Genomic DNA, 17,206 nt, shown 5'->3' with positions numbered 1-17,206 from the left:
GGAACCCTTCCAAGCTTCATCTATACTTCAAAGCAAGCCTACCAATCTATACACCTCATCGCAAATGGCCCAACAACCCAAAATGTAGCCACATGCATCTTTAAACATAGAAAACAAAGATTTGACTCCAAGACTCAAGAACTCAACCAGAAAACTAAATTAGCCCTGAAATTCAAGTGTTCAAGCTCAGAATTTCTTGCCTCAAATTGGGAATTCGACCCTAGGTTACCCTTAGCATCCCTCCAACCTTTAGCTCCTCAATTATTCAAGCTTAACTCCCTAAAATTCCCATTCAAAACTCAGTTCAAACACAACTCATCAGAACCAGCAAAAACTCAGACTAAACTCTTTAAGCCTTACCTGAATTTGATGGTTAATCCCAGCTAACCCTCTACAACTTCTTCAAGGATCAAGGCTCCAAAGCTTAGCTGTGACTCAGAATTTAAAGCTTAAAATTCCTCTAGGAATGGTGAAGAGGTGACCCAACCGAGGGAGAGAAAGTGATAGCTCCAAGTGTTCTGTTTTTCTTTCCTTCCTTCCTTCTTCTTTTCTTTTCCTTTAGCTTCTGAGTCTATCTACAACTTCCACTAAAGCCATAAAGCAGAATATAACCTATCCCTTATTAAGCCAAATGACCACATTGCCCTCCCAATATTAACTAAACCTTTAAATCACTCTAAGGGCATTTTGGTCATTACTCCCAATTCCCGCTAATTCCTCGAGTGTCTTTAATATTTACCGCTTACTTCCTGATACCTAACTAATCATCAATTATATTTCTCAATACCAAATAATCTCCAATATACTTATCAAATTCCCAGATATACCCTCAGACTCACCCCGAGCCAGGTATAAATCCCCGCTGTGACTTTCCCGCTAAACCGCTTGCTAGGATCTCCTCGAGTCACGAGCTACAAATATATCCACATAATAATGTGGTCTCAACATTTATCAAAAATATTTACATTTATGCCCTCAACGGGCCAAAATTACAAATATACCCTTATACCCTAATCAGGGCCTACATGCATACTAATACACATAGTCATGCATCACATTAATCCAAATAATCATATAAGCATGCATTTTCACCATAGATTCACATAACTTCCAATTGTGTCCTCCTGGCACACTAATCAAGGCCCTTAAGCCTTATTAGTAAGTTTTGGGTCGTTACAACTATCCTCTCCTTATAATAATTTCGTCCTCGAAATTCATTCAAACACATCAGATAGTAAACCTCGTACCTCTGACCATAATTCCCAAGGTTCAACGCCTTTACTTTACTCCTCGATAACACGCTTATGAGAGTAACAATCTTGTTCAACAAAATCTTCTTTGATAGCCATACTTTCATTAATCCCTTGCTTGCATCATACTCCTGCTGACACTTCTGGGTCTGGTTAGTTCCCAACGATCACTTCATTGTCTTATTCTTGATACCAGAAATACCTATAAGTCAACAACCCTACCAGAGTGGAGCCAGTTTATAGGCCCCTCCGGCCTAACCCTTGTTATAACTTCAAAATTTCTGTCGAGTCGGGAGTCAAAACTTCCCCCTTTCTTTCTCTGAATATCATACAAATCTCTCATCCCAGGTCTCTATATTTCGAAATTGACAATTTACAAGTTTTTATGTCCCTCTTGGATAGGCAGACACTTCTGCCTTAAGAATTCCCATAACCTCTTTGGTTTTTCCTTTTGAATCAACACTAAACCGTAGTATCCACTATCTTTCATTTCTTTACTTCGCATAGTACATCTTACTTCTCATCTTACCATGTCTTATATTATGTGACCTTAATTGTAATCCAGTTTTCATCACCATGACTCATCAAGGAGTACACCTTCCTTAATATCTCAAGCATTCGCATACTCAACGCTTAATTTCTTAAAATAACTGTTAAGCTTTCAGATTTCCATTCCATCAGCAATCAACCAATAATTCTAGGTTCCCATCTTGTTCTCTTCATTCTCCAGTTCCTTCCCAAGACTTGGAAGACTATAGGGTCTCATTCCAGTATCATCAACGTTCTATCCCATTACCAGTTCACCTGAACCAATTACATTAACTCATTCAGCTGAGTTAAAACGTTCTCTGTCCAAACACATTACTTATAGTCTAATGTGGTTCATTCCTATGATACACCACCATATAACTTTACCTTCCAATATCCAAGTGTAATAGATTCTGTCACCCACTCAATCCCCCCTGGTACAACGCACCCTAGGAGGAGGAATGATATCCATTCAGAATTCGCATTTCCACGTCAAGCTCTCATCGGATCATTCATCTGATCCTGATATCTCAACTTGTAATACCTCATCAGGGTTCTTCCTTGTTTCCACCAAAGCCAGCACTTTGGATACCATAGTTCAAAGAATACACACCCGTTCATCACCACATACTAATGTTATACCAAATTCAGTCGTTACCTTGTCCACTCCGTTACAATCTGTGGCGTTCTTTTGACTGACACACACCTCCCAGGTAAGAGATATGCCTCCATATTGATCTTTTCCTCGCACAATCGAGGATTCTTAACACCAATCATCCACCCATTCTTTACATTTCACTAAATCTGGGTCTCAACGTTATCTTTCTTACAAATGACCAAACGCTCATTACCTTTCGCTATGCATACACTGTCCACCTATTACACCAAGTAAATTGACCATGTTCCCGTTTTATTTTCCGCGAGACTCGATTCATCCTCTCATTGGTCTGAGCCTGGGCGTGCCCCCAACCTATGATGCACCCCTCATAGTTTCATATCTTCATTAAGAGTTAGGTCCATTATACTGCAATTATATATCCCACCATAACACGCATATTCCAGCATCACCAAGCGCTAATCAATTCCTACTCTCTCTTCTGAACTTCTGATCTAACACTATCCATTCAGTCTAACTTCATGTTTTGATGTTCCTCTAATTTCTAGTGTAGCTGTCTACGAAAGCACTTATGTAGTAGATGATGCGTTTATAGGTCTTGTTGTGCTTCCTATCCTTCTAACATTCTTAAGTAGCTTCTCTGTGGCTTCAGGTCAAATCTCTTCATACTTGTTCCCTCTTCTTCTTGTAGCATTATTCTGAATACCCCTGGCGAGACCAAAATGACACTTCATGGAGCTTCATCTATGACCCTGCCTCCTTAATACTAACATCTTCAGCGTATTAGTCGTTCGCTTTCTACTTCTGACTGGGAGTAGTCCATCATACCGTCCATAAACCTTGAAGGAGATTTGTCCGTACTGTTCCTATATCTTCTGCTTGTAGAACTTACCCGAGTTACTAACGCTTGAATCAACTAAGAACCTTTGTTACCAATTCATCACACCCTACCCGGTATAATTCCTGAAATGTCTCTTTCCTTGATCCCCAGCTGGTAATAACTAGATCGTAGATCAATTCCTGGAGACATTGTCCTGTCTTGAAACTGGGTATTTAAACTCTTTATCTTTAACAGACGATGCTAACAATTCGAGCAATACGATGCTCTATCTGATCCACCCCAAAGTCAAGCTTCTTCGACAGCTTCAGTAATTCTTCCTGTCAAGCCATTCTCATCTTCCATAATGTCCCTGATATCGAACCTATCTGTAGCCGAGTTCTGAAGCGTACCCAATCCTTCCTTGTATATCTATTTGGATCCCTACTGAGCAACTTAGTTTCCATTCAGTCCAACTAGAGTACTTCAAATGATATCCCCTACAATCCATAGTTGTCTCTTAACAAATTATCTCTCACCGTGGCTCAGGGCTTCCACATGACCAGGCTTATTGCTCTCCCATGAACCACTCTATTACTTGTATTCCATTTCCCCTTCCAGAAATGTCTATCTTCTTCTTAACAAATACTAGTACCGTCAGTCCCTCGCACGGAACCCTTGAGGCATATTCTCTATATCTGAATCTTTCTTGAGACATTCTCAACACCGAACTCTTCCAGCATGTTATATAACCAGAAACGTGAACTTTCCAATTAACCGAACAACTCCGAGGAACTAACCCCGGCTTCAAATGTAACAAGACATTCCAGTCTTCCATCCCCTAACCATGGGAAATCCATCCTAACATATCGAATCATTCCATGTAGAAATCGTGCCCTCACCTGACATCCTCCCAGGTGGCACCTCCTGCCTTTGGTGCATAATAAATAACTTCACTGGTCCCCATCACTATCCTGACAGTTGTCTTGTCAATCAGATTCCCCCTTCCTAACAAAACCAGGAGCCATAGAACTGTCCGGGGTTCTTCTACTTAATTACCGAGAATCTGTCCTTACTAAACTCCACCAATGGAAGAACTGCCATCTGCAACTCTGGCACTCGTGCTCTATACCTCATTTCACAGACCTTCGAATAACATGGCCCTCTGTGCTACCTAAATACAAATGATGATTTCTTACATCGAAGCAACCCAAATGCTTTGGACTATTCCAGAGTTTAATCCTTAAATGGGTCATTATCATTTCATACTACATCCGCCTGTATCAGTTTCCCAAAGCGAATTACCCAACTCACAAAACTCATTGACATCCACTGTTGTCACCTTATCATTCCAAATCAGGCCTGTAAGCCTACCAGTCTCCGCAACTCAAACCTTATCTTTATAACCTCTTTTATCAATTCACCATCTGAGTCCTTTCCAACCCATCATACTATTGTCTCGATCCGAGTACCCTTTCCAAGCATTCTTCTGCCACAAATACTTAACACAACCCCTTAGTCACGACCTCTCATCTCCATATAACAAAGGATGGAATTAACTTCGCCCATCCGCTGACCAATTCTTAGGCAATCCTAACTTTCCTTAAAATCAAGGGATAACACCTTTTAGGCCTTCCATAAAATACCCTTATCTGTCTATAATCACACAACAAACCAGCACTGATGGCCTCACTGTCAAAGCATACAAAACAACTCTTTTCCCAGAGAAGTCCGTTGTTCTTCTACCTAGTCTCAACTATTAAGCCCCACAGCTTACTCACATACTAGCGATCATCTGCTGCAGCTTCCAGGGACAGATGGAGGTCTCCAACTCTAGCTATTATCTGTAGTCCCCTTATAAGACAATGCGAAGTCCACTTAACCATCCCAGGCACAAACCAATCGAGTTCATCCGCCACTGCTGAGTAGACTCCTCAACCCTGAGATTCACACTCTGAACCAATCCACAGCTAGGTCCCAAATTACCACAGTTATCATGCACACATAAAGCATATTAAGCACAGATCCACAATACTATACATTTAGCTACCGAGTTATTATTACAACCCAGTATACTCGCACTTTACCATGCTTTCCATAAGCCAATAAACAAATATGACCTATGAATTCAATTTAGGCAATTAACCACATACACTCAGTACGCAAACCATTATCCAAATATTCATTCACATGCAACAGCAATGCTAATCAGCACGCTTCAATCTCATCATACAATAGTCAAGGGCCAGGCCATATCAGTATCTCATGCTCCCTATTAATCAAGTAGATACCAACAATCATATTCCATTCTATTCATCTAAGCATATAACCATATACACAATTACCAAACCCTGAGTCGAGCTTGTCGTTCGCGGTGAATGTACATGTCCAACCAGTCTTCAGGAACCCTTAAACCTAGAATGCTCTGATACCAAGTTGTAACACCCTGGATAGCCAAGACCGTTACATTGTGTGTTTATGAAAGTGTAAGACTTGATAATCAAGTCATTTAGTTAAAAACATGTTATTGAAACTATAATTGAGCTAGGGTTAAACGAGTTTGGCCACAAAAGTTTCTTTTCATATATTTGAACATTTTAGTACATGGGATCCCAAAAGTAATAACGTTTGAAAGATAATTTACAAAAATCCAGAACAAAAGTACAACTACTAGCCACTATGAGGGAAAAACAGACATTTAGGCTTTTCCCGTCCTGCGTCACTCCTCGACCGTGGTGGCCGATCAGCTGACTATGTACATTCAGCCCCAAAGCTCTCCATCTCAGGTCTGGTCCACTTTGCTCTTGCCTTTACTTGCACCACGCAGCACCCGTGAGCCAAGGCCCAGCAAGAAAACACAATAACATAGCATAATCATCAAATAGGCAACCAGATAACTCATACAGTATACTCATATACTCAACATTCCAGATATTCACATTAATCAAGTATTCAACACACTAAGTGCATCATTTCATATCAATAATCAAACCACATATGATAACCAGGGTTAACGCCCTTAGGCCGCACCCTCTGTTTATCCCACTGACTCCGTCCCGCTTAAATAGAGCTTAGGGAATATTAAGCTGTCCTCGGCTACAAGTGGTCGCGCTGCGCCCTGTGCGCAAGTATTATTTACGGCATCCTTAGGCCGTTTATCACATGTCCCATAGCATAATACCATCTATGACATTATACATATATAGAGAGCTCTTAGTCCCATCACAAACACATAACTGGGTGTAGTTTTCTTACCTTTGATTTCGCTTGCTTTATTCATTGAGAACGATTCTCAAGCACGATCCCTTCCGAGCCCTAGCATTCACCTAGTCACAGCCACAAATTAGAATCATCACCAAACCTAAATTTCAAAACCCAACCTTGGGACCCATCCCGAGCCCTCAGGAAGCCCTAAGTCCACCAAACGGGGTGGTGGAACCAAACCCCGAGCCCCCGGGCAAAATCCTAAGAAATAACCCAAAAACCCTCTTTTGGAAACAGGGTAGCGCTATAACGCTACAAAGAGGGCGATATAGCACTAAAAACATAACCAAAAGCACCAGGAAACCCAAGCCTAGCACTGTAGCACCCAAAGGCTAGCGCTCAGCGCTAGTCATAGACCAGCAATACCCTATTTTTTCCTTCTTCGATTTTCTCGAGCCAAAACCCCTTGGAACCCTTCCAAACCTCATATATACTTAAAAGCAAGCCTACCAATCACTACACCTCATCCCAAATGGCCCAACAACCTAAAACTTATCCACATACATCTTTAGACAAAGAAAACCAAGATTTGACTCCAAGACTCAAGAACTCAACCAGAAAACTAGAACAGCCCAGAAATTCAAGTGTTCAAGCTCAGAATTTCTTACCTCAAATTGGGAATTCGACCCTGGGTTACCCTTAGCATCCCTCCAGCCTTTAGCTCCTCAATTCCTCAAGCTTAACTCCCTAAAATTCCCATTCAAAACTCAGTTCAAACACAACTCATCAAGACCTGCAAAAACTCAGACTAAACTCTTTAAGCCTTACCTTATTTTGATGGTTAATCCCAGCTAACCCTCTACAACTTCTTCAAGGATCAAGGTTCGAAAGCTTGGCTGTGACTCCCTCAGAATTACAGCTTCAAATTCCTCTAGGAATGGAGAAGAGGTGACCCAACCGAGAGAGAGAAAGTGATATCTCCAAGTGTTCCATTTTTCTTTCCTTCCTTCCTTCTTCTTTTCTTTTCCTTTAGCTTCTGAGTCTTTCTACAACTTCCACGAAAGCCATAAAGCAGAATATAACCTATCCCTTATTAAGCCAAATGACCACATTGCCCTCCCAATATTAACTAAACCTTTAAATCACTCTAAGGTCATTTTGGTCATTACTCCCAATTCCCGCTAATTCCTCGAGTGTCTTTAATATTTACCACTTACTTCCCAATACCTAACTAATCATCAATTATATTTCTCAATATCAAATAATCTCCAATATACTTCTCAAATTCCTAGATATACCCTAAGACTCACCCCGAGCTGGGTATAAATCCCCGCTGTGACTTTCCCCCTAAACCGCTTGCTAGGATCGCCTTGAGTCACAAGCTACAAATATATCCACATAATAATGTGGTCTCAACATTTATCAGAAATATTTACATTTATGCCCTCAACGGGCCAGAATTACAAATATACCCTTATACCCTAATTAGGGCCTACATGCATACTAATACACATAGTTATGCATCACATTAATCCAAATAATCATATAAGCATGCATTTGCACCATAGATTCGCATAACCTCCAATTGTGCCCTCCCAGCACACTAATCAAGGCCCTTAAGCCTTATTAGTTATTTTTGGGTCGTTACAAATTCTCCCTCATATATTCCTCCAATTCCAATGTTGCCTCTAATTCTATGCTATTGATCCACAAGATTTTATGCATAGGGGCACTTTTGGACCTTAACTCCTTAGTTCCCGTTCTAGAACATGTACTGGCTATTCTTTATAACATAAATCTTGCTTTAACTCTAGAGCCTTGTATTCGAGCACATGGGATGGATCTGATATGTATTTTCTCAACATCGATATATGAAAATCGTTTTGTGTTTCAGCTAATAATGGTAGTAAAGCCAACCGATATACTACATGCACTACTTCTTCCAATATCTCAAAAGGACCTATAATCCTCGGGCTTAAGTTTCATTTCTTTATGAAATGTGTAATCCCCTTCATCGGATAAACCTTGAGGAAAACTTGATCGCCTACTGAAAACTCAACAGTTCGCCTTTTAGAGTCGGCATAGCTCTTCTGGCGACTTTGAGTGGCAATCATTCATTGTCTTATCTTTTCTACTGCCTCAGTTGCTTCTCTTACAAACTCAGGCCCTAAATACCAACCTCATCCCAATGAAGTGGTGATCGACATTTTCGTCCATATAGCATCTCATAAGGTGCCATGCCTATTGTTGCTTGATAACTGTTATTGTAAGAGAACTCTATTAACGGAAGATACTTGGTCCATGATCCGGAGAAATCTAAAGCACATGCCCTCAGCATATCTTCTAATATTTGTATGGTGCGTTCTGACTGACCACCAGCTTGAGGGTGAAATGTCGTACTTAGTTTTAATTTAGTGCCCATTAAACACTGTAGACCTTCCCAGAACTTTGATGTGAAAACCAATCCTCTATCGGAGACTATCGTCTTTGGAACTCCATGTAATGCCACTATCTCTGCCATGTAAAGCTCTACATTCTGCTCAGCGTTATAAACTATTCTTACCGGCAAGAAATAAGCAGATTTTGTAAGTCTATCTACTATTGCCCAAACATAATCATGTTGCTTGGTGGTCCTTGGTAATCCCTTCACGATGTCCATTGCTATATCTTCCCATTTCCATTCAGGAATCTCTAATTGTTGCAAAGTTCCGGCGGGTCTCTAATGTTCAACCTTAACTTGTTGACACGTAAGGCATTTTAATACAAATTTCGCTATGTATTTCTTCACCCCGACCACCAGTACATTGTCTTGACATCGTTGTACATCTTGGTCGATCCCGGGTGAAGTGAATATGGAGTAGTGTGCGCTTCTTTCATGATAATTTCTCTTTATTCACCACTTACAGGCACACATACTCGGTTTCTATATCGTAACATGCCTTCTTTTGTCAAGGAGAAATGAGCATTTTCTGAGCTTTGTATTGCTGCCATCATCTTAAGAAGAAACTCATCCTCTTGTTGTTCCTCCTTTATTTCCTCCATTAGTGTTGACTTGATCATGAGCTCAGCTAGTTGTCTAGTTATTAGCTCAAATTCAAACCTCTTAATATCATTTTGTAAGTCTTGAGCTATCCCCTTAAGTATTGATAAGCTTCCGTAACTTCGCCGACTAAGTGCGTCTGCCACGACATTAGCCTTTCCCGGATGATACAAGATCTCACAATCATAGTCCTTTACTAACTCCAACCACCTCCATTGCTTCATATTGAGCTCCTTCTGCGTAAAGTACTTTAGACTTTTGTGGTCTGTATAGATTTCACACTTTTCTCCGTAAAGATAGTGCCTCCAAATCTTTAGAGCAAAAACCACCGCTCTAATTCTAAGCCATGGGTCGGGTACCACTGTTCATACTCCTTTTGCTGTGTCGAGGCATATGTTACCACTTTTTCGTCTTGCATCAAAACGCATCCAAGTCCCTACTTCGACGCATCGCATATACTACAAACTTGCCCTTATCGTTTGGGACACAGAACTGGGGCTGATATGAGCTTGTGTTTTAATGTTTGGAAGCTTTCTTCGCACTTCTCCGTCCATAAAAATTTTTGTTGCTTCCGTATCAAATATGTTAAGGGTATACCTATTTTGGAGAACGCTTCAACAAATCATCTATAGTGTAATGACCCAACTACTCTAGACTTTGGACCATTAACGACAACTATACATAGACACTAATTCTTTTAATAAAACTTAGGAAAACATACATTTGAAATAACATATCTTTATTAAAGGTTTAAAAATATATAAAATTCGTAAGTAGGATATGGGATCCCATTGTTGTTAAAAGAAAAACATAACATAATTTTAAATAACATGAATTACATAATAAAGTGCGGAAAAATACATATAAAATTTAAAAAGACTTCATTCTTGATCGAACTCTCGGTCCATTGACTCCATTCCGCCTCAACACACATCCCCAAGCTTCCAAGAACCTTTCCCGCCACTAAAGCTATTTTCCTGCACATATAAACAAAAAGGAGTGAGCCTAATGCCCAGCAAGGAAAACCTAACACATAAATCATATACATCATATTCATATCAACATATACTAAACCGTATCATAACATATGTCACATATACTATAATGGCCATTATTACTTGGGGTCCCATAAACTAAACAAGTCATATGCCCATTAGATTAGTGGGGCTTGCTAGCTAAGCAAGTCATATGCCCATAATTTATTGGGGCTTGTTAGTTGTACGGGTCATATGCCCAAGTCTACAATTATAAATCATAACACATAACACATAATCATAAGATAACATTTATCATAACATATAAATCATACCACATAACACATAAATCCTATCCTATTTTCCTTACCAAAATTACCAGGATATGAGAACAGGTTTGGGACCTTGGAACACTCCTAAAAACCATTTATGAGAGGGTGAGTATATTGAAGAAAAGTAATGAGAAAAATGGACGAACTATACCATCAAGAATATACTTACCAAAAACCTTATGTTCAAGATTTCAGATTTCCTAACCAAGAATAAAGAATAGAGTTAGGATGTTGTGTAGAAAACTATAAGAATTTTAAGGAAAGCAATACAGAAATGGACTAGAGTTTTGGAATACCTTGAAGGCTTCTATGACCAATCTAAACCTATAACCGAAATGTGCTATAAACCTTAATTCCCAAGTGTTTGGTAAGCTTATAATCCCCAACCCAAGAGTTTACACTCTCAATAATAACCTAGCAACTTGCAGCCTCTGAACTTAGCTTGATGAATGAATAAATGGTTGGGTACTAGGTCCTATTTATAGAGTTTAAGGATGAAGAGATCTTCATTTAACTTGAATAAAAATAATGGCTTTTTAAGTGAAAAATATTTGAATTATCGTTCAGCAGAGGCTGAAGACTCGGTCAGAAAGATGCTGGACTTATCAAGAGGTTAAAGATTAAGAATGGGAACATTTTCAAAAACTTTCAAAAATATACTAAGGAGCCGATATATCGCCCCTTGTAGGAGATATATCGCCTGGGCCAGCATGCCCGAGGTGATCGTGCGAAGTTTCGTGTTTTTCGTATCCCCGTACTGCAACATATCGCCCCCTATAGCTGCGATATATCGGCATACACTAAATATTTAATCACAAAATTGCACATTTTCAGCCTAATTTGAATTGAGTAAACAACCTTGACTAAGTCCTCTAACATTTTCAAAGCTGCTTACAGACCCTAGGATATTCAAATATTAATCTTAATAAACTTATTCCTCAAAAATACTTAATTATCCTTAAACATACACATGACAAGTGTTACTTTCTTATTGGGTCTATCTAAACCTTATAATATAATAAATATCACCATCAATATAATTCATATTAATCAAACCTTAGGTTAAAATTAATATTCTTAAACTATAGGTTAAACTTAGAAAATCTACAAGTGTTACTACGAGTGTCCAAATAAATCCCAGTCTGTACCAAAATCCACAGTCATAAAAATACTACTACTATTACTATTATACTATTATCTAACTAGCTAAGTAAATTTCTTGGACTCTACATATAGTATCCTGCCAATCCCACAAAACTTCTCACCTCCGTGGCACTCTGGGGTTTGGGCCAGTCCTTTACTGCTTCGATCTTGGTTGGGTCTACTTCTACGCCATTTTTAGACACAATGTGTCCTAGAAATGCCACCATCTCTAGCCTGAATTTTCATTTCTTAAACTTAGCGTATAATTGATGACTATTGAGTCATCCCAACGTCAGTCGTAGGCGCTCTTCATACTCGGGTTTCGTCATTGATTAAATCATTATGTCATCTATAAACAACACAACGAACTTATGCATGTAGTCTTTAAATACTCTATTCATAAGATCCATGAATGCAGCAGGTGCGTTTGTTAAGCCAAAAGACATTACCAGGAATTCATAGTGTCCATATCTCGTCTGAAAAGGCATCTTTGGGATATCTTCTTCTCGTACTTTTAGCTGATGATACCTTGACCGCAAATCTATCTTTGAGAATACAATAGATCCTCATAGTTGATAAAAAAGATCGTCTATTCGAGGGAAAGGGTATTTTTTCTTGATCGTCACTTTATTTAGTTCTCGATAGTCGATGCACATCCTCATACTCCAGTTATTCTTTTTGACAAAAAGCACTGGTGCTCCCCAAGGTGAATAGCTCGGTTGGATGAAACACTTGTCTAAAAGCTCCTACATTTGTATTTTTAACTCCTTTAACTTGGTAGGCACCATTCTATAGGGAGCTTTCGAGATTGGTGTCGTTTCTGGTGCCAATTCTATTTCAAACTTGATTTCCCTACTCGGAGGTAATCCGGGTAGATCTTCTGGAAACACCTCGGGAAAATTCGCATACAATATGTACACCCTTTGGTTAGAGCTGCGTTTCTCGTATTTTTTCCACCACACTGGCTAGAAACACTTGGCAACCGCTATTGATTAACTGTTGAGCTTTAAGAGCTGAGACTATCAGTATGCGAGTTTGGGAAACTTCTCGTTTGAAGGTGAACTGTTCTCCACCTTTTGTTTTGAAAGTTGACTGTCTTACCCTTACAGTCTATCCTTTCCCCATATTTTTCTAACCATTCCATGCCTAAAATTACATCATAATCTTTAAGGTCTAACTCGATCAAACCTACTAGTAATTCTTTTGCTCTGATTCTAACTACAACGCTACGCACCCCTCTACTAGATAACATTCTTTCCCTCGAGGGTAACTCCGTGACAAACTTATCTCTAAAAAGTTTGCATGGTCTATCTAAGCTATTAATTGTATTCACAGAGACAAAAGAATGCATAGATCCCGAGTCGAATAAAACATTGCACAATTTACCAGAGACAGTGACCTGACCTGTTACCATTGTATTACTAGTTTATGCTTCACCCTAGTAAGAGCAAAAACTATTGTTGGCACAAGCTTGTCATCTTTCTTTTGATCTTTCAACTTTTGGCAATCCTTTTTAATGTGTCCTTCTTCTTCACAATTGAAATAACCTTTCGTCTTATATCGGCATTCTCCTGAATGCTTCCTCTTCCAGATAGGGCATTGGGGATATTCCACATAAGGCTGCTTATTCTCCTTACTTTTTGATACAATCTTGTTCTTCTTGTCAGCTTTTTGATTTTGACCACCGCCATGTTTTTGTTTGTGGTCATTCTGTTCATTGTTATTATTTTTGGCATCCCTTCTGGCCGCGCGTTCTTTCCAGATCCTTTCTTCCGCCTGCTCAGCTTTCAAGGCAACCTCTAATGTTTCTTCATAAGTGGTTATTACTGGAATCAACTTTACGTCATAGGCTATCATAGGTTTTAGTCCCTTCACGAATCTTTGAATTCTTAGCATCTCGGTGGGTAACATGTCCGCCGCAAACTTAGCCAGCCTATCAAACTTCCTACCATACTCTGTCACAGTCGAATTCCCTTGTGTAAGCGCGATGAATTCGTCCACCCTTGTGGCTAGAATCGCAAGACTATAGTACTTCTCGTTGAACACTTGGATAAACTCATCCCATGTCGTAACATTCACATCTCTAGTCTGCTTCACTATTTCCCATTAAATGCGGGCGTCCTTCTTTAGTAAGCTCAAGTGCATGAGACTTGATCTTCGTTTCCCAGCCGCATATGTTCTAAAATGGACTCCACTGATTGAAGCCATTCTTCTGCTTCTATTGGATCACATTCGCCATCAAAGTTTGGCAGTTGTTGCTTTCTAAAGCGTTTAGACACTGCCTTGTAGCGAGGTTTTGCAACTGTAATAATTCTGCCAGAGGAATGACTTCTTGCACCACTTGTTGTTGTTGCCCTGAGTTTATTTGGAACTCTTCTTCCCTTCTCCTTAACTCTGCCCTAAGACTGGCATTTTCTCTTTCTAAATTTTCTCGAGTAGCAGCAGCTACCAGTTCTTCCACTACATTGGGTGCTTCTGGCACTCCCGGGGCTGCTGGAAATTCTTTATATCTAGGGGTGGTAGCTACTCCTCTTCCTCGCCCCCTTCCCCTTCCTCAGCCTCTTCCTTGGCCATTTAGTGTTTCAAATCTTCTTTGTTCCTGCTCCATGTATCTTTTCTATTTTCCCCAAAAGAGAAATGTTTAAAAAATAAAACAAAGACAAACAAGACAAGTAGAGGTTACAACTTAGCCTATTGTACTACTGTCTATTAGGTCCATCTATCTATTAAAACTACCCTATTACAATTATGTCCAACTTGGGTAAATGGGCCTTAACAATTGAATCTTCCATGGATGAGGGCTGAGTTCAGCATCTCGTACCCACTACTAAGGCCCCTAACTTCCACTTGAACCCAAAAAGATAGGAATTTGAACCCTTGCTTTATTAAATGTTATTCATTTAAATTGGACACAATCTAATAATGGAAAGCAAATGGGCCTTCACAAATGGGCTAACCCATAAGAGAGGAATTTAAACTTTACACTTTCAATTGAATCCTAATAACACTTACTAAACAATGAAACAATAACAAAAGCAATTAACATGTTCTATTAAAATAAGAAATTACAAACCTGTGAAAAAAATAATTCTAAAACAAAATAATATAAAATTTAACGATGTGTTATTATATACGTCTAATCGTCCACATCAGATCCATTATCATACTAGGGTCTGTTATTCTTCTTATAACTTTTACTTTTCTAACCAACTTGAGTCCATTGAGCTAATTTCTGAAGAAAAAAAATACAAGAAAGACATTACAGACATATTTTCGAAAACAATGTGTATACTTACTTGGTAATGAGTTGGTCCTTTATTGTTGTCGTGTGTATTTCGTGGGAACGTTCAGGACCAATATAGCCGTGGGCTCTGATACCACTTGTAACGCCCTAATTTCTCATAAATTATTGAGACATTGCATTGGATCATAATCATAAATATTACAATTTTATTGAATGAAAACTTCAAAATAAATACATGGATCCATGGTTTTACAAAAATAAAATAATTTTGTTTAACATAAAAATGAGAAACAATAAAATAAAATTTTAAAATAAACATGTTTTAATAAAAATATGCCCGCTTGATCTTCCTCGACTATATGGTCCCCATGAGCACATCACGAAGCTCTCAGGTCCCACTCGCCAACGACCTTTTCTATCATCAATTCTCTGTACAACAACATCATAAGGGGTGAGCTTCTAAGCCCAGTAAGGAAAATACAAACACTACAACAAAACCCCCTTTCAATAACACATCATTATAATACTATTAAAAAAGTATTATAGTATATATAAAGTAAATGAGTAAAGTAACATGAGGCAACTGAAAAAAAAAGCTGCAAATGGATGTGCCTAACTAGTCTTTTCCCTATTATGTGCAGTAGACTCCCCTTTTCATCTCTTTCTCTCTCTGTCTCATTTTCCATCATATTTTCCTTCTCTCTTTTCTGTTCCTGCTATACCCATCTTTACTTTCCCGTCCCCTAGCTGGAAAACAAGTAAAGACTCAACCTTATCTCTATTTTCCCGTCCCCTAGCTGGAAAACAATTGGTAAAGACTCAACCTTATCACCACCTCCTCCTCCTCCTCTCTCAGACCGAACCACCACCTCTCTTGGACCGAACCTCCTATTAGAGCCTTGACGAAGAAAAAAAAATGGAGCCGAAGTAAATCTCAAGATATATGGTAAATATAAAGTATGCTTCTCTATAATTTTTTATTTGAAATTTTGACTATATTTTTCTTGAGAATCACTGCATTCACGAGCCATGTTTTCTGATGATATATATATATCTATAAAAATATAATCTTTGACATTTCCCTCACTACTCTCCCTCATCTCATTGTATCTCCCTAAATCTCTCGTGACCTTCTCTAGGTTGGGATATGAAAATTTCTATTAACAAGCTTATTTTCAGTATGATGCTGTTAGGATGAGGAGAACATTTGCAAGTTTGCAAAGAAGGGTCTTACTCCATCTCAGATCAATGTGATTCTTCATGACTCTCACGGTATTGCTCAGGTGAAGAGTGTTACTGGAAGCAAGATCTTGCATGTTCTCAAGGCCCACGGTAATCATTCTTAGTGTTTTGTTTTATGAGCTCAAGAGTAGAACCTTATTTTCAGTCAATGTTGAGCCTTATCTTCAGTCATTGTCGACCCATTTCATTGCTTTTTTTTTGTTGGAAGAACTTTAGGTCTAGTTAACTGTTTGCTAAATATTTGAATGAGTGAAGGGAATAATTAATTTTTGTGGTTTTTCATTTGTTTAATTTCGGGTAATTGGGATTATAGTGTAATTGAGCTGGTTGTTTTTCTTGTTTAAGTATCTTAATATGGTTATTGAATGATAAAGGCATGTAGCCTTTGGTTGGGTGATGTCTTATCTGTATGTCTTGGTTGATTGGATTTCTTTGTTTTTATAAAATTGGTTTTGTTTGTTAGGTCTTGCCCCTAAAATTCCTGAAGATCTGTACCATCTTATTAAGAAGGCAGTCTCTATTAGGAAGCATCTAGAGAGGAACAGGTCGATTGATTTTGGTTGAGAGCAGGATTCACAGACTTGCATGTTACTACAAGAAGACCAAGAAGCTTCCCTCCATTTAGAAGTAGTAAGTACTTTTGTTTCTCCATGTCTACCAGTCTATAACTTGTTAATAGAAATGATATTCTTTGTATCCATTCATTTATTGGAGAATTGAACCGTGTCTTTTATTTTATTAGATAAAATAGAAGCGAATAGAATATTTGAGTAGTATCTGCTCAATCTTTTATTTATTAGACTAACTTTTTATGTA

At 38.7% G+C, this 17,206-nt stretch overlaps 1 protein-coding gene across 1 annotated transcript in view; it reads left to right on the top strand.

Moving 5' to 3' along the window:
* The window catches only part of LOC133792307 (small ribosomal subunit protein uS15-like), a 65,963-nt gene extending 49,009 nt beyond the window's left edge, over nt 1-16,954 (top strand). Inside the window, exons 2-3 of the mRNA XM_062230212.1 lie at nt 16,342-16,480; nt 16,854-16,954. Of these exons, the coding sequence (XP_062086196.1) occupies nt 16,342-16,480; nt 16,854-16,954 (240 nt within the window). The remainder of the gene's footprint in view (nt 1-16,341; nt 16,481-16,853) is intronic.
* The last annotated feature ends 252 nt before the right edge of the window (nt 16,955-17,206 follow it).

The sequence above is a fragment of the Humulus lupulus genome, chromosome 7, assembly GCF_963169125.1.
Source record: "Humulus lupulus chromosome 7, drHumLupu1.1, whole genome shotgun sequence".
Lineage (NCBI taxonomy): Eukaryota > Viridiplantae > Streptophyta > Magnoliopsida > Rosales > Cannabaceae > Humulus > Humulus lupulus.
The sequence above is the reverse complement of the archived record's forward strand: the minus strand, read 5'-3'. Positions and strand labels throughout refer to the sequence as shown.